The sequence below is a fragment of the Botryllus schlosseri genome, chromosome 14 (assembly GCF_051294905.1).
Source record: "Botryllus schlosseri isolate E-star chromosome 14, Bs_hap1, whole genome shotgun sequence".
NCBI classification, from domain to species: domain Eukaryota; kingdom Metazoa; phylum Chordata; class Ascidiacea; order Stolidobranchia; family Styelidae; genus Botryllus; species Botryllus schlosseri.
Window position 1 is genome coordinate 20,759,011 of NC_137249.1, and position 24,082 is coordinate 20,783,092.

A 24,082-nucleotide genomic window follows, 5' to 3' on the forward strand; every position below is an offset into this window, starting at 1 on the left:
ACTTCAGTGCACAGAAGTAAAACAGATTGTGTAGCAATCTAATGGAAAAGTCTATATTATATATATCTAGCATTATATATATAGAGCAACACAATGCAATGTGTGATCTCATAAAGCAATGTGTGACCTTATAGGTCTATGACTGTAATGTTATGTAAGCTAACCTTTCAGCTTGCCTTCACTCAATCAGAAATTGCCTTACTTTCTTAGTGCTTAATTGCTTCACCGTTTAAATTGGCACTTTATATTTAAAGTATACAACAATATGACTTTATAACTCAAATATGACCTAACCAGGAAAATATGACTTTATAAAACTTTCTTAATATACCCCATAGGGCCGTGGTTTTCGCGTTAAAATTGATTTCACGACTTACTGATGCATAGAAAAAAATATGACTTTAATGACTTTAAATGGCCCTACTCATTATGTACTACAACAACCCAGGTTTCATGTTACATGAATAAATAACAATATTTGATCTGTTGCTGTTGCATGCTAACCGCGATGTCACTAACGAAAGCCGAAATCTGATCAATTCATGAAAACGAGAAAAATTCTCAAGAAAAAAATCTGAAGTGGTAGAGAAATTCTGGGCACACAATCGTATTTAGCAACCTTAAAATTAGCCTGATTCAATCATTCAAATTTTTGTCGCATTTTTTTTTTCGAAATCTGTGGACCAGTGTAATCAACAACTGCCTGCTCGTGCCCCATGTTTAATTCAATCCATAAATCAGAAAATTCAATCGATACAAAATACAATGAGTAACGCATTGTCATTCACGTATTTGAAAAAAAGAATTCATAACACATAAAAACGCATCGCAATCGAATCGACAATGATCCAAGTCGGCATTCCGTTACGAACAAAAATCCACAAATGAAAAGTTTCTATTCCAAAGACTCGCGAGTTGTAAAACAAAACTGCCAAAATAAGCGGCACAGTGAACATCACCCGATTGTTCAACTAGTCCACATTCATGAAAACACAGGAGACCTAGTCTAATGTGTTGGCGAAAGCTGAATGCGGTTCACGGTTCTGGGGTGTTACAGATAGCGGTAGGCCCACCACCAAGTTCAGCAATAAACACTAAACAGCCACGGACACCTGGCAATTAATGCAGCTAACGGACGCATCGCCGGCAGCAACAAGAAGCGGAGTCATTCCAATTTAACCGCTTTCGGATTAGGTTCTTTCACTTCCTCCTCTTCGTCGCTTTCAAACTTGGTCTTCTTGCCCATCTCCTTTTTACCGCCGTGTCTCCTGAACGGTTTGCTTCGTTTGCCCGGGCGTACCGAGCGACCTAATAGAAATCGGAAATAAATAACTGACATCTCCGAATTTAAAGAGAATTAGAACCAAGGGAGTTTCGCACAAACAACTGTCACATTGCTGGCAGACTCAGACAATTCTAGTTGTCTAATTTCACTAAATCAGAGCGAAAAGCCAGTAAATTCTAGTCTAATTTGTTAAAAGTTCACATGCTTTAATTCAAGTTTCAACCTAATTTGTTAATGCTTCTAAACTCTAATTTTAGTTCCAATCTAATTTATTGTTTTCTTAAAATGTCTGCGGCATTTTTCACCGAGTTAACAAGAATATCCCCGCGCAGGAAAATCCGCACAGGAAAATCCGCACTTACACCGCACAGCCATTGCAGTTGTGACGAATTATAACCACGCTGGCAAGTGGCATAGAGGCTTGTAGCCATCGCCGACGCCGTTTCAGCTAGTGAGGAACAGTGATGTCGGGCACAGGCGGATAACTTATTTTGAAACAATAATAATAACTTGTAACTGAAATCAATTCCAGCATGTAAAAATGCTCTACTTCGCGTTCTTCCAAAGTCACCAATCAGATCGCCGGCCCTATCTGGCCCGCGTGTTGGAGGCCCCTGGCAGGCCTATAGAGCAAAACGAGCCAAGCTTGGTGCACAAACGGTAACAATTCTCGTGCTTATGGGAACGCACAGTGATTTGACATGAACTCAATTTGCTTTTAACTGTGTATATTTCAAATTTACAATTTAATTCAACCTCCAAGTTTTTGTGAATTCAGTAATTCTAATCCAATTTGGAAAACAACGTGGATCTCTACTTCCGCATCTGTGGAGGTCTAATCCTAATCCTAATTCTAGTCTAAGTCGCAAAAATTGTGTAGCACTAATTCTAATTCTAATCCAATCTAATTTGTATTTTCTGGGAGATATGATTTTTTTCCTGCACTGGAACTATTCGCTTCTGACCACCGAGAGTTGATTTGCCACGCAAAACGATATTCCTGATAGTATTTTCCATCGTGGGCGCTGCGAAAATTAATTGCTGGTATCGCAGAGTACCAAACTTCTAGCACAAAGCTACACACGTTAGACGTTTCTGTGTCGTCCAACGAAATAGCTATGGTCGAAAAAATACCAAATGCGCTGCAACTTTAATACACAATTGCTTAGCATATTCATATCGAAATACCGAATATTTTCGGATGACACTCGTCTGGAGGTAATTGTCAGCAACTAGTAGAGAATGGGAAAGAACCTTGCGTATCAACAATCGTATCACAAAATACGACGTCACCAGCGTGAAAGACTGGTCACTGGACGAAGCACAGTCCTAAGGAGAGTACCAAGGGCGAGTCATTTCTAGTATGCATTGAAATTGTGATCGTTTTAGAATCCTGTAATAACTAGGGCAAGTTTTTGTTGCAGTTAAATCCGTAGAAAGTTGCATTTATTCATTTATTTTTGAAAAAGTTGCAGAAAATGCATTTTGACCACATTTTGCTCAGTTGACTAAAAAAAAGGTCAATTTTCCGGCTCAGCTCCCGAAATACCCGTAAAAGCGTTACATCGGTGCTGATTTACGGTGTTTTAGTCGAATTTGGCCGTGTATGTCACAAAAATCGAAAATACTTTCATGAAAAATCAAAAAAGTTGCATGAAAAAGATGGACAAAAGTTGCAAAAAGCTGCACTATAAGATTCCTTCAAACGGCTTAAAACAGCATTCTACATATCTTACGAGTATTTAGGAAGCTGCCGTAAGCTGTAAAAAAAGGTTGCAAAGTTGCAAAAACCTCAAAACAAAATTTTCGCATATGTAGCTTGGATAACTTGGTACTGTTCCCTATGAAAACGTCACAATAAATGTAAATCGACTCACTGAAATGTCTTTCGCGGCCGGCCGCATACCGTTTCATAATGTCCTCCAGTTCCTCGTCAGTCGGTTTCGAGAAGCAGACTTCAGCAGACTTCACCGTAGCTTTCGAGCCGTCGTCAAAGCCAGACTCCTTCAGAATGCTCTCTGGCTCGTCTTCCGATTGAAATATGACGTAACCCTAGATGTAATTTAAACCATCTCAACACGCACTTGCCTTCGGTGTCTTCAAGGTGGTGGGGAACCAAATTTTCCAGCAATTACGGCCTACAATCCAAGTTCCTGGATGTGTTTATGCATTAGGGTGGAATGAAAAATCAGAAAAAATTTCCATTTTCAAAACTGACATTTGACATGTGGTGCCAAATATGAATAAAATAATTTCTATAAAAATTTTGGGCCCGTGCACCCTCTAGTGGTCGTGCGATTTCACCGAACGAGCTAAAAATAGCTAATTCCGCTATATATTGACAACCGCTTGATGATTTTTGGCTTAAACGATGCAGAAGCATGAAGCTTCTCTCACTTCCACAGAAATTTGTCTTAAAAATAAACAGAAAAAAAGTTACAAGCAACTTATTGATTTTTAGACCGTTTTTAGGTAAAATTATGCACTGAAGCAGTGGGTATGATGTCAAAAGCGTGGAGTGATTGATCTTATGACTGACAACTCCATATTGAAAGCACATAAATTGCATACCATATTGAAAACACAAAAACATCAATTCTATATTGAAAAAAGAAATATTCCGGAATATTTCTTTTTTCAATATAGAATTGATGTTTTTGTGTTTTCAATACGGATTGGCAATTTGAGCTATTCAAAAATTCACTGCACACGAAATTTGGCTCAAATCCAACCAGTATCTGCCGACGCTTAGCCGATAGAAAATTTTCAAACTGTTATAAAAATGAAAAACTTTAAAATGTTACAGTCGACCGCATGAAATTGTCTAGCTGTCTATAAGAACGATGCAAATCAAATTTGTTGCAATTCCAGCACAAAGAAGTTATTCCGGTTTCTCATTTATAATTATGAGATTCTCCACCGCCAATGCTATTTTTGCAAATCCAAAAATTTCCATCTGCAATAACTTCGATTTTACCGGTTGGGTCATTTAACAATTATATGGGGTGGACAGTAAAATTTAAAAAATTTATTTTCATAATAACTTCAAAAATTTAAATTGGCTCTGCGTCAGCTTCTACTGGTTGGAATTGAGCCAAATTTGGTGTGTAGCGCTTTTCTAGGTATCTTAATAGTATAATCCGTCATGAATCTTCGCAATCCGAGTACACGAATCATTGTGCTCAGCCCTACTTTCAAGATACCAGGTCACTCCTTCATTTGCCAAAGCTCCCTCACTTACTTCCTCGGAATGTTGATCATTTCGATCAAAGAAGAGAACGTTCTTCATTCCTTTTTGCCCAAAAACCTCTTTTATATCACGGTGATCGATGGTGTCATCCGTTATTCCGGCGACCTGGGAAATCGTAAGGAGTCAACACGCATTCCCACAAGATCGCAACTCGACTCGAATACCTTCAAAGCAACTGTCGGTCTTTGATCCTTGAGCTGGTCATTTCTGAAACAATATCAAACTAGTACTCATAATTCCTCAACCAGAGATATAATGCCTGCACTTGTGAAGCAACGTCAGGCATCGATTAATTCCTGGTGTGCGACTCCGATACGGCGAACGTCACAGTTTCGTAACAAGTCGGGAGCAGAGTGAAATTGATGACCTTTTTTCAGGCAAAACAATACCATCGGTCGAAAACGTTTCTTGGAGCCTTCCGAATTTAAAAAAAACTGTCCTCTTTTTAGGATCTCAAAATATGGCAACCCTATTTTAAAGGGTGTATAGCAGTTTTGTGTAGTGGGTAACGAAGATTCGGAAGAAATCTGCGAGGAGCCACAAAAAATTAACGCACGGATGAAATTTCAAGATGCAGATCCTGGAACGACATATTGCTATTAAAAAATACATTGAATATCAGGTGTCAGCAACGATGAATTGCCTAACGCAACTTCATAATCCCTTATTCGAATTGATATGTCACGCCCAGAGGCGGGGTGCATATGTGTAACTTCCACAGCTGGCCTCGAGAACTGTGACATGAAAGTTACAACTACAGCGAAAACCATTATAAGCTGTTTAGATGATCACAGCAACGCCTGGTGGGAGTAAGAGATTTAAGATTATATCGGCCCAAGTGTGGTTAAACCTTTTTCCAGGGAGGGGGGGGGCATGAAAAATAATTACATTCAAACTAAATAATAATGCTAGTACAGCAATAGGCTATTCATGAACTTGGGTTTACATTTTGTTTAAATTCTAAATTAGATCTATTATTACCAATATTGTGATATTTACGCAATAGCTACCCGAATATTTTCGGTATACAATTGAATAGTATATACATTCATGTTGAAATGAACCGGACTATTTTCTGCTGACACTCGTGAGGGATGATCGTCAACCACTAGTAAGCAGAGAATTGGAAAAAACATCGTATATCAACAATCGTATCACAAAATATAACGTTACCGTCATGAGCTGAGATCTCAAATAGGAGAGCGCTCAATGTGCCGACGTCATATTTTGTGAGTGATACGATTGTTGATTACAATGTTCTTGCTAATTCTCTACTAGTTGCTGACAATTACCCCAGACGAGCGCAAGATGAAAAATATTCGGGTTCATCTCAATATGAATGTACTATTCAATTGCATATCGAAGTTTCGTAACTCAAAGAAGCTCTACTCTAATTACACAAAAAAAAACCCACTGATTATTTTTCTGCTTCTTATTCTTTTTCTCTTCGTCCAACTGCTTGTAAAACTCCGCACTAAAATCACAAGAGCATCAATGTCATGCCGTAAGCACAACCAGCCACCGACTCACCGTGAGATCTTTGTTATTTCATCTGTTTTATAGTACACCATTGGTGCTCCGATGAATTTATCTGCATCTTCTTGCGTACAGAACGTCACAAATAAGGAACCCTGAGACACCAATGGAAAAATGACCGGTAATATTGAAAGAATATTAGTTAATTCTTCTCAAGACGGTACCTTGAACTTCTTATTGGATAATCTTTGCAGCTGAATTCCGGCTACTTTTCCGTACGACGAAAGGAACTCATGAATGTCGTCGATGCTTTCCTCGCTTTGGAAGCCTTTCTGAAATAATTCGGTTGAAAAAAATGAAAACTTAGTCCTCGAGTTGAAGGGATTAGAAAGTTCAAATATGAAAATTGTAAGAGAGAGAGTCTTTATTTTCATCGAACCAAAATACATAACAAACGGCAGTGATGGTGGTACAGAAAATATGCGTGCACAGTAGTCGGTATTAGATAGGAATGATCGATAAGACCGTGAAGGTCATCTAGTCTGATCACACCAGCATCAAACAGGTACACTTGACTCTGAACAGTCTGGCTGTAAAGAAATGTTTAGTTAAAGGAAAATAGAAAAAAATAAAACAATGGTGGCAAATGATCAATGAAGCAATGTCTGGGCGAGGTAGGGCAACAGTGTTAGTGTAACGACAAGAGGTGATCAAGTAGGGCTTTTTTGAATCTATTATAAGGCAATTCACGGATATGTGGTGGTGATGCATTCCAGATGATAGGTCCCGAGTAGTCGATAGATCTCTTAGTTAGGTTGCTATTGGGTGGGGGTAAGTAGATGTTTCCTTTAGACGAGGATCTCGTGTAATGGGAATGAACATGTTTAGCAGGTATGAAAAAGTCATCAAACACAGTAGGCAGACTATTGGAAAAATATTTGTGAACAAAAAGAAAATAATGCCAGCTATGCAGCGCATTAAAAATAATATGCTAGTTCTTTGACCAATACTGTTTCATTGTTCTTCGTGTTCTCTTCATTCCGCTAATGTATGTAACCTTGTGTTACATGCGTAGGACGCTCTGAAATCACCAATCAATGATTCAAAGCTAACACCGTGGAAAGAAATTATCGGGAATATGCTTGTCGTTGATAAAAACAACTCTTAGTCGCAACAGTGTATAATTCAGTTGCTCAAAAAGCTAGTTTCTCTCAAATTACAATTATGGCAAGGCGTCGTAACGATAACTCCAGTGTACAACATACCACATGAACAGTTCTGGCATTGTACCCTTTTCTGTATTCTTCATTATCCACTGGGATTTTGCGGTTTGGTCTTCTGCGTATACGCTGATTTTGTGAATCAATCTGAAGACAAAAGGTTTTCTATTCAACTCATTTTCATTTCGCTTTACATGCACTAGTTCGTTTTTGAAATTGAAAAAATTGTAAAAGCGACAGAATTCATGCGCAGCAACAGCTGAAAACATTCATCTTTCCTTGATTCATTCATAAAGTGTCTCATACCTGCAATTTTGGTTCAATACCGTTGGGGGGCAATAAATCAATACACGTTACCAATGGGACCAGCATCGATGAGAATGAGATCGATTTGATACAAGCATCTTGAGATGATTCGATTTCATGACAAATGTGCAATGTGCATGGCTCACATAAATAAACAATCGCAGTCTTAACTTTGAGGGATCGTTAATGCTCAAGATTACAGTTTATAACAAATTTGAAATAGGCGAAAAGTTCACTTGCACAGACTTGAGCCCTCTCACTTATGTAGAAAGATGAGATCCTGAGCTCAATAAAATATCTAAATAATATAAACCGCCATGACATGCCTGCAGTGCATAACTTCTTCCTTTTTTGAAAATGTTATCAAAGTTGCAAAAATGCTATGAGCTTCAAGAGATAACTTCCGTCAGATGCAGAGTGTTGCCACAAATCTCAGCTTAAGCAAGGTTGGAATTTTGCCTCGAAAATGTTGATTAGAAATACCTAATAGCCTAAAGTATTACTCTTACACATGCAATACTACTAGGTACTGCTGGTCTGCCAATTTTCAACTTAACATGTAGGCTACAATAGGTATCTTCAAACTATAAGCTTTCAAATCATAGTCTTTACAGAGAGGGGGAGGGGTGTAGCCATCAATAAATAAATTAAAAGAATTTGACACCGTAAATAATATTTTTTTCAAATCCAAAATTTTGTACCACAACTTCGCTTCTACTGGTTGGAATTGAGCTAAATTTGTTGTGCGTCGTTATTTCAGACTAATTAACGATTCCATAGGGTGGCCAGTAAATTTTAACAAATTCATATTCATTTTTATTAAATGAATCCAGAATTTTCTACTACAACTTCAGTTACAATGGATGGAACTGAGCCAAAAATGGTGTACAGCGTTGAAACAATTTTATCAAGCAGCCCGTAAAATTTGAATAAATAATTTAGAACAGCGTTTTAATATACGATCTTCAGACTGCTAAATTTCAAGCTTGCAATCATAATAATTATAACATTAAAATAGTGACCACATTTTGCGATTTTGAGTACACATTCTATTCAATTATTCTGTCAATAATTTTCCTATAAGGAAAGGAAAGCCAGATTAATCAAGAAGAGACCAAACACTCAATCACCAACCACACATACATTTGTTTTTCTTCACAAGAACAATATCATACCTCAAGTAATGATTTATCGGCATCTGATAACGCTTCAAGTATGGTAGTAGGCTCTGAACAAATAGAAGCCAGTCGCTTGAACTGCAACATCACATCCATGTTGAACCAGCCTTCATTTTCCTTCATTTGTTCTTTCATAAATTTGTCCTTGATCAAGTTGTAGTCGCCGAAGTAAAACTGAAAAAGTTAATTAAAGGGCGGATGAGAATGTTCAATAGGCTACCATTGTAATGATATGCAACTACTAAGAAATCTTAGTCGACAGCGAACTATGTGCAACTGAAAATAGGGTCGCTTCAATTCGGAAATAGCCCTCGTGAATATGTCAATTACCACTACTATTACTGCAAATCTCACCGGGAAGTATATTGATATTAGCTGGAATTAACTTTCATAACAACAGCCCAAATCGATAATCGTAAGGAACAAAGTGGGCGTACAGAAGCAATCCCAGTCCAATTGATCAATAATCTTTGAGTAATTGGCATTTTACAATTACCGACCATAGATTTTGACCAACAAGAAGAGACTCCACTCAACGCAGGGTAACGACTCGACTCATGACAGACTCGACTTTTTTGTTGAAAATGAAAAATGACTCCACTATAGTCAATTTATGAATCGACCCATCTTATCCTCGAGTCACTGCGCACGACTTGACACATTCTGTATAACTTATTCTGAAGTCTCATATAATTGAAAAATAGGCCCAGAAAATGTCTTCTTTATCTGTTCGAATAAAAATGTTTAGAGCGAGACTACCATATATTATGAATCCGAGGCCGTCAATGTTACCTAATCGTTTCACAGAATCAAGTTGAATCTGACTTGAAAATTGATACTGAACAGTATACAAGATGACTTGAATGTGGTCTAAAAACTAAGACTCGGACTCCGATTTGGCACGGTGGTTAATTGATAATGACTCTGGTCAAAACTATAAACTATGAAAGTCAGTTTTGACTTGTGACTCGGAACCTTGCGATTTGGCTACAACTGTGACTCAATGTGAATGAAGACACTCAATATTATAATTATAGTAAGTCTATAATACCTCCACTTGGCGAATAATCTTTTTCTTCAATCCGTTGACATCCTGGTTTTCATCCGGTACGGTTTTATCCTCAGTCATTATTTCAAGAATGCTAGCAATCGTCACTAATCTGACATAGCAAACAATACAATGTGATAAATTGTAGGCTGAAATATTGCTTAATTGAATACGTAGTGAAAAAACTCTCAACAGACCAATTTAGAAAACAAATTCATGGTCAGTAAGTGATTTCATACACCGTTACGAATTTTTGACAAATATGGGAAAAACGGTGCCATAGACTGGTCGAGTAACGAAAAGCACTTGCTAAGTACGGATAGATATTATGTAACAAATCAAAACATCAAAATTGTGCACTGCATATAATCATACGGCAAATTAAATTACGTCAAAGATGAGTTTCCGATCAGGCAAGTAGTGCAATAGGTACTGCACGACGAGCTTCAAGTTGCGACCATAACCTGCTTCAAATATTGTCCGAGGACCAAGTGATCAACATGTCAATGACAAGAGGTTTTGTGAGTTCCCAATATATTATTTTCAGTCAGTCTGTTGCCAATTCAACAGCCAATCATTTCTGACAAAAACATGGTACCTAATCGAATAGCACACAGTGGCATATGAAATGAATCTATCCTGTAATGTTGATCTAGCGAAGAGAGAGTATAATTTACAATGCCTTCAAAAAAGCCATTCTTTCAACTACTTGTGAGTTGATGAAACCAAGTAAAATCCAAAGGGAAACTACATGACAGGCTGGAAGCTAAGCTCATTGGCACAACTTGACAGAAATATTTGCCACTCAATATATATAATAATTGCAAGTACAATTTCACACAAACACTGGACTGAAATGGCAAATGCATTTACAAAGACCATTCAACGGTATTACTCATGGGTGTAATAATATGACCTATTTCACACCACATCCCCTTGACGGCTTTATATAGTAGGCCTACTACAATAAAAAGAGTAGATTGCCGTTTGCAGTCATCGGATGTTGGGCTGGTCTGATTTCAATATGGCAGTCTCCCTGGTGTAGACAGACAGCACCCGAATAGTTAACACAGGAATTCTTCCAACTCATCGATGTTAGATTGAGAATTCATTAGAAAGAGGAATTAATGCAAATTAGGCTACTTCAAAATCAGACGTTAATATCTCTTGAGGAATACAGAATTTGCGTTCTGTCTGCGTCTGTCATGAGGGAATTAACTAAATCAATATTAAAGATATGAAAACGTGTTACGTGTGGACTGAACATTCGTTTTTAGAGAGGGACAATGGCTATAAAAATCATCTTTGGAATTATGCGACCAAAATTGAAAAGTTTCTGACGTTCATATAAGTTATGAATCTAATTGATTTCAATTCGAAAGAACAATTCAAAATTAGCAGTTACTACGATGAGATGGTTACTGTAAAACCAAATTGGCTGCATATCCCAGATTAGTTATATCCACACAAAGTGCGGAGAAATGAGTTTGAGTCGAGTCCCGGATTTTGTCAGAATACCAACTTTACTGTATCATTATAACCAGGATGCTTCTATCAACAAACACAGGTGCATTTTTGATACCATAGCGAACTAGCCAAGCATAGCATTCAAGCATTTTGGCGATAATAGGTTGTACACGCCTTTGTAATGAACAAAAATATATAGACTGGTTTAATAAAATCTTTTTCTACTACGTTCTTGGTGTTTTTGAAAGATCATGAAGCCCACGACAAGACACACGCCCAATCCCAACAGACCGCAAAAGGCCAGTAGAAATAGTTTGAAACCAGACATGGAGGTGTTGCGGTGCGCGTCATCAGACGAAGTTTTTGACCGGTCGGGATACTTTAATTGCGGAATAACAGACGACAGTTCAAGACCATCATCATTAGGGTCTCGTTCAACTTCGACTTCATACAATTTCATGCTTAAAATGTCATGGTTGTCAGCAAGGTCGCCAGTGGCAGCAGATACTCCAAGAAAATATCCAGTAGGCAGCAGAACACCTTCTACCTTGAAGCACTCTTTCCACTCAGACTTTCCATCAACATCAACGGAAACTGTCAGCTCCTGTTTGACATATCTTACGGAAATATAAGTATCATAATCTTTGTTTCGAAAAGTGGCTAAACAATTTCCGATGGAGTTTTTCCTACCATCGGTTTGATGATCGTACGCAACACTTCCGTTATTAATCATACCAGTGATGAAAGGAAACGAAACAGCTTGAGGTCCATTTTTGTAAGTGTCAAGAAACAGCCCGAAACCTGTAAACTCGTCTCTGCTACCAAACACCGGACCAGGCTCCATTCTTGACTTTGTGTACCATAGCGCAAAACCATCGGCGGCGAGTGACCTCCCGCCGCCGTGAACCTTGAAATGCACGCGAAATTCCCAATCCCGCACAAAACACGGGACTCTGTTCCACAGACTTCCTCTTTTGCCCTGATGATCTTGCGTCAAGCGGATGAAGTTGTTCGTGATCATTACGTTGTCGCGGAAGTCCCACATCGGAATCGACATGCCGTTACCGGAATAAGGCTTCAACAAGGAGTGTTCGCGCTTGAGGTAACCAGGCTCATCATCCTGTGCCGCAATAACGAGAAAGAAATACGCACAAACTACGGCAGCCGCTACCCTTTTCCCCGTCATGGCTTTGCAGTACACTGCACCAAACCACGCGCGTTCTTATCGACCAACCAAGCCGGAGCCGACCGCCTGCCTTATCTGGCTTTTCAGCCTTCTCGAATCAGTCGCTTATGCGATGAGATGAAATGCCCGCGTGGCGAATGGCGATATGGTGGCTGAGTGACAACCGAGGAAAGCGTTCGGAATGATGAGCCATATGATAGACGGCATTTGTGAAACGTGCCGACATGTCCGGACTACTCGATTTTTAAAATGCGAAAATAGAACCGCTCACTTTTCAAAACTCGCAACTAGAACTAGGACTACTCACTTTCCAAAATCCGCAACAATAGAACTGAAATTAGCACTACTCAGAAACCAAATTTGCTTTTTTCTATGCTATCTTCTTTTACTTTTCATTCAGTCAGCTAACGAGATTGGTAGTTTGCACATTGTACAAGTCTGCTTTGGGTTTCAGACAGCAAGGTGATTAATGTTTATGCGAGTAGAAAATGTGACGATCCGTATGAGAAAATAACTAGTTGTGCACTAGTTCTTTATAGTACGTCCGCAGTTGCTTTGAAACAGGCGCATCATCACGTTTAGGTTTAAACAACTTGAGCGGTAGTTCTCGACATTTTCAAGGTTCCGGACCGGTAAATGCTCAAAAATCAGAAATAAATAAATATGAAATGACGAAAAATGTATGCACCTTGCACCTCAAAAGTTAATAGTGGAAACTTCATATAACGATTCCTTATTTATATGACGTTTTACACCTGTTATAGGCGGTTAGGTGGGCCTACAACACGCAGGTCGTTGTTGTCCAACTATATGGTCAGGAATAATTACGGGATTGATAACACATCGCTCTATCCTATCCAGTATGCCATGCCGGATATCAACCGTGGACTGTGGAACAGTATCTCGACGGGAATCCGACAGTCGTCGAGCGTGTCCAGTCCATTTGCACACATTCAAGTCGAAATGTAAGCAGTTTCTACTGAATGAATGCTAAACCTACTCCGTGACTACCGGACCAAGATCTGACATCGACTTCGTCTACCAACTTATTCCACATTCATTTCAATACCTATTCCTTTATCTTATCGTTATTACTTTTCATCCACTGTGCGCGCCTCATTAAGGTGGTCCATGCCAAAGTGGCTGTCTGAATAAAAGACTACTCCAAATTGTTGCTATTCCCTTCTATCCCCTATCAATATATCTCTATGGTGATTTGATCTGATGAAAATTTCAATAAAATGACTCCACGAATGATTCTTCCACAAAATTATCAACGAGATGAACTTGCCGTTCTTACAGCGACAAAAAAGCCCAGTAAAAGACCCGACGAAAGAAAGTACTCACAAGGAATGGAAAGAACTAGTAGAAAAGGACCCGGCTTCAAAGAAGATCAACATCGAAAAGAACTGTAACATCGGGCACTCTAGGCCGAGGTGGATGTTAGAGTAAAGGATCGCTACTGATGCGTGTCGTTCGACATCCTCCTATCTGTTCATGACATCGCATTGTGTCTTATCGCATTGTACATTGTGTGTGACTTGTTCAGATAAAAATAATAACCCAACAATGTTATGTTTCACCTTGTCAGTTGCATCACATCTATATTTTACTCAATATATAGGAATTGAAAAAAAAACGTAAGTATACAATTTCATACAAAACTAAAAACTTATCAACTACAAGCTTTTGGGAGAACAACTGCTTCACTACAATTCAATTCATGATGATTCCTTCCCCCTTCCTTCACTGATGATGTCATTGGCCAGCTGAGCAATCACCAAATCAGCTCTCTGCTCGGCGTCCTTGGTGAGCTGCTTCAACGCTTCCAGCAATGAGCTCCCACTTTTAGTGTCACCCCCATACAGATGATCGGCATGGTACTCATTCAAAGACACAACGCGCTTGATAATCTGCAATGGAGAGTATATGGAATTGACTTGATACTCGAGCATTCCTATCCAGCATCTTGCCTTCTTTCTAGTCAGAACTGGACAACTTGAACATTTTCAGCCTTTAAAAACTACAGCTACACAGTTTCTTTTTCGCAATTACAATTAGAATTACAGAATTTAGAATTAGAAAGAAATACAGCATACAAGTTCAAATTCAGTTCATATCAAATCAGGGTTCATCCTCGCAGACACAAGATTGGCAAATGTCTGTACGCCAAGCTTTGCTCGCTTTGCACTATACAGTTCTCCAGAGGCGTATTTAGGAAATCCAGACATCAGATTAGAATTAGAACATTAGAACATTTCTTAAATCAGATTAAAATCAGATTCCTGGAGTTTTCCTTTAATTGGTCTAATTGGCCAACTGCATTATTGATTTTAAAGAAATCTGCTTCCAGTACCTTCAGCAGGACTTTCTGCTGCTTGGGTTGTGAGCGAAAAAGTGCCGAGGCAAGACATTCCATATTCTCGTCAGCAAGGGTATCAGGATGGTCTCCGCCATATAGTTGGACCAACATCGAGAAACTTGTCAGTGCCAAATCTGCGATCTGTAACAGATGGTTGACAAGGACAGGATACAACACAATGCAATGATTACTACGGCTGGTGTATTCCAATAACTCATTTTAGTTGGGTCAATGTCAATGAAGAAGTAGTCAGTAACAAATTACTTCAACATTTTCCAAATACCCATATAAATTTCGCCTGCTTGTACTACTTATTCATGTGGATATCAATAAATATTTAGAAGTTATGAGACTAAGTCGAAAAACTTTCAGTGGAATAAATTGAGAGATCTAAATATTTGGTTTGTTTCGACTGCGATATTCAAGCGGTTATGTTATTTTTAATTACTTTGACTCTAACAGGTTTTAGAGCAAAGTACACTTTTTCATGTTTTGGATTTTAAAAGGTAGAAAGTAGTTTTGGGATATGCCTCAGGGTTGTAATGACTCGGGTCACAATTTTTTGGTTGCTAGACTAGACTCGAGTCAATTTGTGTATTGACTCGACGAACCAAGTCATATGACTCGAGACTAGCACGGCCAAGATATACATTTCATTGTAACTTCGACGAATAGTAAAGTCATCACATTATGGGTATTTCGTCTATCAGTCCTGATGCTTGGAAAATATGGCCAGAAACTGTTAGGACTGACGAAAATGACAATATTATGAATGTGGGCCATTCTATATCACTCGAGCAGAGTTGAAAAAAGTGGGTTGAACTGGATTAAACTGAAAACCGAACAGTGAACATAATGGCTTGGACTCGGACTCGAGTCAAAGCACTATGACTCGGACACGACCCTCTACTAGCTCACTCGGACTTGACTCGGTGGTTAATTGAAAATGACTCGACTTGACTCGGCTTAAAACTATAAAAGTGAGATTGAATTGTCGTTCGGAACCTTGTGACTTGGTTACAACCCTGTGAAAGGGTCGTTTTTCTTTGTTTACATATCCATCAAGAATAGTCATACATGGAAATTATTTCAGTGACGTGGTTTTCCAGCACACTGTGCAACAGGGTTGTTCAAAATAACTTCTTTTCCGGATTCCAGGGATTCACTGATTAAATTGTTCGATTGCTTAAAAACACTGCACACTAAATTTGACTCGATTCCAACTGGTAGATGTGAACGGGAGTTTGAAAATATTGAAGTTATTGAATTTATTGGGGTTGACGTAAAATTTGAAAGAGTTTTTATAATTTTTTTATAATAAATTCAAAAATTACTATCAACTCTGCCATCGCTTCTGCTGGTTGCAATTGAGTCAAATTTGGTGTGCAAAATTTTTTTTCGGACAACATAACAATTTAATCAGTGAATCCCCGGAATTCGTAAAAAGGTTATTTTAGGAGATTTTAAACCATGTATTTGAACTCTTCCTACCTCACGTTCATCGCAAAGCAAATTAATGCAAATCCCTTGAAGGTCGGTCAAGGGTTTGTTTATCACCAGCAATCTTTCTGCATTTTCAGTAGCCGACACTTTCTCTGTATCATTGCCATCCTTCACCTGAAAAGAGAGAAATACCAGGCGCATACTCGTTTCAAAGACTAGTTTTAAGGGGTTTATGAAAGCCGTATGAGAATCTATCGCTTTATCTTGAGATAAATTAATTCAGACAATATAACATAAAACCCAAAGCTTGACAAGAAACATGAACAGAATACAAATACTGCGAAATATTTTTATGGAGTTTATTGTACGATCAAGATATCTGTATAATTATGTTTGGCAAGCAAAAACGACCATGTTAGTTCTGATTCAGACAACTTTGGTATTAGCTCAGAAAAACAAGCAAATCCTTTCCGGGCATTATCCGATGTAGGCTACTTGATTTCATTTCCTATTCTATGGGTTACCTGTAAGGCTTTCTTCACCTCTCCAGTGACAAGTGTCAACATATCTTTAAGCAACATCAATAAATTGACTAAACTTTCTCCGGCAATGGATGTGCTGTTGGTATCATCCATTTCCTGCGCTTCCATATATTGACAGGACACCTCCACGAAATGAGAACTCACGAGATTGATAATACCTAGGTACAAAAGTCTCTTTGTCAACTATTCTCATTATGTTTTAATTCATTTCTTTCATATAAATTGCAGAAAGAAGGCAAAGCAGACATCTCCACGCCTATGCCGATGTCTTTGTCAATGTGATAAAAATGCATGATGCCTAAATGTATAGAGCTTGAAAGTTTGCACTAACAGCCTAGTTACATATGAATGAGAGAGAGAGAGAGAGAGATCAGCGAAATTCACATTTAACAAGGAATACATCATGTATCTATGCTTGTATCAACTGGTGTTTAAAAGACTTGGTGCGTAAGTCACAAGTAGATTTTGCCAAGAAATAAAATAGAGGGTCGAAATTTAGCATTTCATTGTTGTGAATTTTGAGAATTCTCCAATTGCAATAACTTCTTATCAAATTGGACGTTGTGGAACTAATCGGAATTGATCTTAAAATTCAGAATTTGAAGCTGGCAATAGGCAGTATACCCTTGCTTTAAAAGGTGGTTGTCTAACATTTACAAGATATACTTTCAGGTACAGTAATTCAAGTCATAAGACAAAACTAAGCATTTGCATCCGGTGGGATGATTTCATGTAACTGAGACAAGATTTTTTGAAATTTTAATAAATGCGACCTCTCAAGCCTCCCTAGCAATCTATTCTTATCATGTTACACTCACAAAAAAGAAACAAATTGAAAAGAATGAAGCTGGGTCGCAGATTTCAGAAATCAGATACTTTTCCGGAGGACAAGAAATACATTTCCGGCAAGCAGTAAATCATAGCACACGTTACAAAACGGAAGGTCTGGTCAAAAATAGGTCGGCATACCTCCGTCGTACAGTTCATTCACGATAGCCAAGTCACCGGAAGATATCAACAGTATTAGCACAGACACGATTCCTTGAGCACACGATCCTATCACGCAAGGAAGCTGTTCGGAAAAGACTTGAAGAAGAACCGGCAAGAGGCCACAGTCGCGAACTGAATCCGTTAGGCTGAAATACCAAGAAAAGTTACTTTATCGAGTGTTCCAAACTGCACGTTGTGATGTAGCAAGCAGACTTGTATATTCTACTGGGTTTTTATAAAGCATAATTAGCACCAGAACTGTTCACTTTTCAAAACTCGCAACTAGAACTAGAACTACAGCTAACCAGCTAGAACTTTACACCTTACAAACTAAAACGCAACTAACTACATTCAATTCCGAAGCATCTGATCAGTTTTCAATTCATTGAAATCGGATTTCCACACGTACATCAGTAGAGCTTGAAATGGGACAGGTTTCAACCGCTAAAGCCCATTCTCCTGCTATGCTACTGTTAGTACAGATGGCTTTGAGGTATCAATGGCTGCAAAAACATCACAAAACAGAACACCGGTATCAAGATTCACATCAAACGACGACAAGTGTTCTCTAGCTGTTCTACTACTAATTATTTTGACCGTGTGACTACAACTAGAGCTACTTAAGCGGCTGGCACAGGTTGGTTTTTCCGAAAAATATTGCTTCACTGTTCAAAACTGTAAAACATGCCCTTAAAGGGATGCGAAGCCAATAATATATCGTTTGATTCAGAATTTCAACAGCTAACCAACTACTCCACGAAGCTAGACGAGAGCTGGGCAACCGAGCGTGAATATAATTAGGAAGACGAGATAACCTTTTGTAAAAATAAACAAATTTTGGTTAGTTTCTTATACAGTCCACAACATATACCTAGTGTGAATACGAACAATCTATTCACTGCAACAGAGATGCTTTCTTTAACAAAAACCATGAGTGGCCGCTTTTGCTCAACTAATTCGTTCGATACTATCAAAACATGGTGGAGCATTTCACCATAAACGCACAGTCTGAGCTGTCATGCGTCGCACTAGGTATACTTTGTTGTGCAGTGTGCACTCTATAAGGGACTAACCAAAACTTGTATATTTTTACAATGTTATCTCGTCTTCTTGATTATATACACGCTCACTTACCCTTCTCTCGTCTAGCTTTGTGGCGTAGTTGGTTAGGCGATGAAATTCTGAATCCATCGATATATTACTCCTTGGTTTCGCATCCCATTAAAGTTATGTTTTACAGTTTTTGAAAGTGAAGCAAAATTTTTCGGAAAAGCCAGCTGGTGCCAGCCGGTTAAGAAACCAACAGTTCGGAAACCAACAGTTAGTTTACCAGCAATCAACTAGGTTTACCAGCAATCAACTAGATTAGTAGTTTGTACAAGTCTGGTCCTGATATTACCTCGGCCAATTCTCTAACAGAGTCGACAGCAACCGAATGCCGTAAGCAGGTAGAGGATCCCGGCCAAGCAATATCGGCTGATATTCCGGTAGCAAACTGTTCATGATGAGATCGCAAAGTCCTTTTTCGTCTGGAAGGCCACCAGAGCTGCAAATTTGAGGAAGTGTGTCGGTTCAGAATCGATTCACTCAGGTGCTCTAATTTGCCCAGCCCTGGTCAGTATAATTAATTTAAAAAAACAGTAGATCATCACCAACTACCACGGACCACAAGATTGGTGTTACTGAGGATACCTACTGCCATGCCATTCTATGCTGTTCAGCATCACCAATCTTCCAGGTCGGTGCACAAAGGAAAAGAGAAGACTTCCAAGTCAAATGACAGATAAAACCAAACTTAAACCCCAGGCTGCCATGAGAGGATTTTCTACAAACAAGTAGTAACTGGAAGAGATTGTTTCTTGCACAAAGAATGCAGGCAACATCAAGGATAGCTACCATTGAAGATCTAAATTTCCGGTTTTCATTAATTTGGGTCCACATCGATAGCATATATGAGATATCATAACGAGCTTACTTGTCCCAAGCAGTTTTTGTCTTTTTTTCCGTGTCCTGCTCCAACTGTACAATGGCTCTGTGATGAAGAACAGTTCCTAAAAGATCATCCAAAAGCTTGACGCAAACTGCGGTGCCATCACCTGAAAATTTAATATGTTCATGATGCAACATCAACTCGAAATTAAAACTGTGCTTGAGGTAAATATGGGAGTACCGACTAATAATGCAATTCTTTGCGATGCAGTAACGAGCACTAGTTATTGGTCAACTGTTTAGTTCAAAAGTTTTCAACCTTTTTCAGCTGGTGGACCGACAATATTTCAAAACAAATTTGCAGACTGTCAAATCTTCGAAAATCAAAATTGGCCCAAAATGTACGCCTAATTATGACATATATATGCAACTCAAAAGAAAATATTGGAAACTTCAATGTAATGACCAGTTTGTTGTTAACTTACAACTTCATTTTGAGGGTTAGATTTCTTTTGAAAGTACTGCGACTTTGCTCTATTACACTGCCAAGTATCGCTAAATTGTACGGTCAAAATTTTAAAAATTTGTTTGAAAAGTCTTCTCAGCTTTCGTATAACTGGTCTTAAACTAGGCTACTAATGAATAGTTTGGTGCAAGGCTTGCAACATTGTGACCTAGTCCACGGAAACTCCAAATTAGACCAGAAACTCTACATTACGATACAATGCAGAAAAAGACATTTCAAACTTCAAAATCAAAACAGGATATATGATATTGCATACATCAGATAATAATAGCCTCCCAGAGAACTTACTATTGAATAGTATATTCCTATTGAAATAAACCTGAATATTTTCAGCTGACACTCGTCAGCATAGAAAATGTTCTTTCCAATTCGCAAATAGTTGATGATAACCACTGACAGTTGAAATTATTCAGGTATTTTCAATATGAATATATATTTTCAGTTTACATTGAAGTTGTGTACCTCCCAGAGTATCTTCAAGAACTTAATCTGTCTCAGCAAGAATCAATTAAGGGTGGAGCCCAATTTCTCTGCTGAGTGGCGATTCTCTACTCAGCAACGATTTCATTACTCAACTCATGCCAAAAAGTATACTCACACTCAAATGCGTCCGGATCGGCACTCAAATCTAAGTCAGCGCACCACCAGACTTAGGGTGGAGCCCAATTCTTATCCTCAACTAAGTAATGCTTAAATGTGTATCTCCACTCAACTAAGTATCGGTCGATACTCAGCGTTGAGTGCGCGCCAATTCTCGCTACTCAGTTAAGTATTGATTTCCATACGGCATTTTCCGAAAGTGCGTTGCCAGATTTTTTTAGCCTTGACCTAGACACGCGTGGACGATTTTGTCATGACAACGAGACGCTTTCCACCTTATTTCGTCACAAAACCTACTACTTAGACGTCGATCTCACTGATTTACCTCCTCCAGGCCCTTTCAAGATGGCCCAATAGAAATAATAGTAATTCTTGAAGACACCCTGAACATTCCTTTGTCCCACAGAAGTATATTTGCAAGATGCTACAAACCCATTCGGAATTTATAAAGGTAAGTTTCACAGCAGGCGACAACGTCAGTGCAGGCTTCAAAGGACATAAGAATACATCGATTGTAGTGTGAATAAATTGAAAATTGATATTTTTAGAGAGAGAGAGAGAGTCTTTATTTTTCATCAAACCAAAATACATAACACTCGGCAGTGGTGGTGATACAGGAAATATGCATGCACAGTATTCGGTATTAGATAGGAATGATCGATAAGACCGTGAGGGTCATCTAGTCTGATCACACCAGCATCAAACAGGTACACTTGACTCTAAACAGGGTTTCTTTCCAATTGAAACTCCTCTATGCACGATTTACTTGGCTCATCTACGATTAAACTTCGCCATATCCATCCTACATTTTCTCCCTGATATATTTCTTGTTTCCAAAAGCTTGTTGCTGCTCTGTTGGCGAGAGTCTCGTCTGAATATTGAAAGGCCTGAAGCCGGAAGGTATAGTGACTCCATCCCAACACTGATATAACCAAGAACTCTATCAGTTCAGGTTCAAGATAAGATGCTGCATCTACTTAATTGTGGGAGGAGCATTCGTAAAGTACCGGCAGGGTGAAATTCAATAGCTAGCAGCGGCACAACACTTGACGATCGCCCTTTGTCGCCATTTCTGTATCTATAAATTTCAAAAAGCAGTTGACATGACTTTTTTATAATAGAATTATATGAAACAAAATCCACCAATGCAATCGCCATCTCACTCATTCACTCAACGGAACTAGACGGTAGCGCATTTGAGAGAGTACGGTAGAAGTTACCATTCCGGTATACTGAGACGCCGTACGACAATAAGTCGAAAGGGTACAGAAGAGAATTACAAATACAATTATATACACAAAATCCACCCAAGCGCCACTGATTTCATTTGCTCAGCAGAACCTCACATCATGAAATAGCGGCGATATACAATACCGGTACTCGGTATTTTGCGGGCGTTGGCAGCTGGCTGGTGAAAATTGACACTTAAGTCTGGTGGTGCGCTGACTTAGATTTGAGTGCCAATTCGAACGCATTTGAGTGTGAGTTTACTTTTTGGCGTGAGTTGAGTAACAAAATCGTTGCTGAGTAGAGAATCGCTACTCAGCAGAGAAATTGGGCTCCGCCCTTAAGTGTCAATTTTCACGGTCGAGCGGCCAACTGCAGGCAACACCCGCCAAACACCGGAGTACTGGTATTGTCGTAGGCGCACTATTTCGTGATGTGAGATTCTGCTGAGCGAATGACATCAGTGGCGCTTGGACGGATGTTGTATTTATAATTGTATTTGTAATTATCTTCTGTACCCTTTCGACTCCTTGTCGTACGGCATCTCGGTATACCGGAATGGTAACTTCTGCAGTCTCAATGCGCTAGCATCCCCCGCCGTCGCCGTTCGTACGGCGACAAAAAAGCACAGAAAACGACCCGACGAAAGAAAGCACTCACAAGGAATGGAAAGAACTGAAAAGGGCCGCGGCTTCAAATAGATCAACATCGAAAAGAACTGTGACATCGGGCACTCTAGGCCGAGGTGGATATCAGTATAAAAAAATGACTGCAACTGCTTGTCGTTCGATATCCTCCAATCTGTTCACTACATCGCATTGTGTCTTATCGCATTCTACATTTTGTGTGACTTTTTCAGATGAAAAATACAACTTGACGATTATTATTAATATTACTCATGCTCTTCCCACAATTAAATAGACGAAGCATCTTGAACAGACCCCTAGCATGAACCTAGATCAGCTGATAGAGTTCCTGCATGGTAATATCAGTGTTGGGATGGAGTCACTATACCTTCAAGCCAATTTAGACGATAGCAGCAATAAGCTATTGGAAACAAGAAATACTGAATATTTAAGAGCGAAAATGTCGGGTGGGTCTGGATATTTCGGGAAGTTGAATAATAGAGGGGCAAAGTGAATGGTTCAAAGAGAAATGGAAGGAAATCCTGAAAATATGTTAATTTTTCAATTTGTTTTCACGATATAGATGCATTCTTTCGTTCTTTCAGGCCTGCACTTACGTGTTCGCCTGCAGTGAAAATTATCTTCATAAATTTCGAATGGGTTTGTAACGTCTGCAAAAATATACTTCTGTGGGGCATAGGAACGTTCCACGTATCTTCAAGGATTTATATATTTCTATTGCGTCATCTTCAAAGAGAGTAGATCAGCTGAGGGTATTCATTGCATTGAGATAAATCAGTGAGATCTGTGTCTACTTTGTAGGTCAGTGACGAAATAGCGACAACAGCGTCCTGTCGTCATGAGAAAATCGTTCACGCGTGTCCGGCCGAAGGGGGAAAAAATCTGGCAACGCTATCTCGGAAAACGACGCCTGGAAATCTTAACTGAGCAGAGAGAATTGACTCGCACTCAACGCTGAGTACCAATCGATTTTTAGTTGAGTGGAGATTCGCATTTAAGCAGTACTCAGTTGAGGAGAAGAATTGGGCTCCACCCTCAGTGTATACGAGCACAACTTGCCACTCAAACTTTTAAATCCTAAAGTAAAATTAGTAGGTACACTGGGTATGTAAAGTATTGTATGAAAAAAACCATACATAATAGGTACCACAGGCTACTACTCACCATTGTAAATCCCAAGCAAAATGATTAGACGTGGTACAAGTGACTGCATGGTGGCTGCTTCATGCTGCGTTATAATGTGTGGATGTTGAGATAATGATTCCACTATCGAAAGGACCGAATCAATCTGAAAACGGTGAAGTAATCGGTATAATATTATCACTTTATTAATGGCTAATTAACTCCATACCATAGGTGCCGGACCTGCCTTTAGTGTAGGTATGTGGACTCGTGTGATT

The 24,082-nt window shown here is 39.0% G+C and overlaps 3 protein-coding genes and 1 long non-coding RNA gene across 5 annotated transcripts in view; 1 reads left to right on the forward strand and 3 right to left on the reverse strand.

Moving 5' to 3' along the window:
* Window positions 1-704: 704 nt before the first annotated feature.
* On the reverse strand, window positions 705-9,901 carry LOC145456360 (lupus La protein homolog). Of its 2 annotated transcripts, XR_013920585.1 has the most exons (11): window positions 9,767-9,901; window positions 8,713-8,889; window positions 7,277-7,378; window positions 6,236-6,343; window positions 6,066-6,166; window positions 5,950-6,009; window positions 4,700-4,742; window positions 4,527-4,640; window positions 3,163-3,337; window positions 1,116-1,308; window positions 705-1,084 (listed from the first exon to the last, which is right to left on the reverse strand). XR_013920585.1 is itself a non-coding variant. In XM_080334434.1 (10 exons), exons 1-10 carry the CDS (start codon window positions 9,842-9,844, stop codon window positions 1,166-1,168), a joined length of 1,101 nt encoding a protein of 366 aa, XP_080190560.1. In that variant the 5' UTR covers window positions 9,845-9,901; the 3' UTR covers window positions 705-1,165. The 2 variants fall into 2 exon arrangements, 1 of the variants encoding a protein (XP_080190560.1); XM_080334434.1 differs by having other exon boundaries at window positions 705-1,308.
* LOC145456361 (vesicular integral-membrane protein VIP36-like) lies at window positions 9,875-12,555 on the reverse strand. Its single transcript, XM_080334435.1, has one exon. It carries the CDS (start codon window positions 12,414-12,416, stop codon window positions 11,436-11,438), a length of 981 nt encoding a protein of 326 aa, XP_080190561.1. The 5' UTR covers window positions 12,417-12,555; the 3' UTR covers window positions 9,875-11,435.
* A 560-nt stretch (window positions 12,556-13,115) lies between these two features.
* Window positions 13,116-13,992, forward strand: LOC145456362 (uncharacterized). The gene is made up of 2 exons (XR_013920586.1): window positions 13,116-13,381; window positions 13,719-13,992. It is a non-coding gene; the product is annotated as an uncharacterized LOC145456362 (long non-coding RNA).
* LOC145456358 (serine/threonine-protein kinase ULK4-like) overlaps window positions 13,989-24,082 on the reverse strand; it is a 30,200-nt gene continuing 20,106 nt past the window's right edge. Inside the window, exons 21-28 of the mRNA XM_080334432.1 lie at window positions 23,847-23,970; window positions 19,729-19,849; window positions 19,153-19,299; window positions 17,733-17,899; window positions 16,746-16,921; window positions 16,270-16,395; window positions 14,773-14,919; window positions 13,989-14,329 (exon numbers count right to left, since the gene is read on the reverse strand). Of these exons, the coding sequence (XP_080190558.1) occupies window positions 14,138-14,329; window positions 14,773-14,919; window positions 16,270-16,395; window positions 16,746-16,921; window positions 17,733-17,899; window positions 19,153-19,299; window positions 19,729-19,849; window positions 23,847-23,970 (1,200 nt within the window). The 3' untranslated portion in view covers window positions 13,989-14,137. The remainder of the gene's footprint in view (window positions 14,330-14,772; window positions 14,920-16,269; window positions 16,396-16,745; window positions 16,922-17,732; window positions 17,900-19,152; window positions 19,300-19,728; window positions 19,850-23,846; window positions 23,971-24,082) is intronic.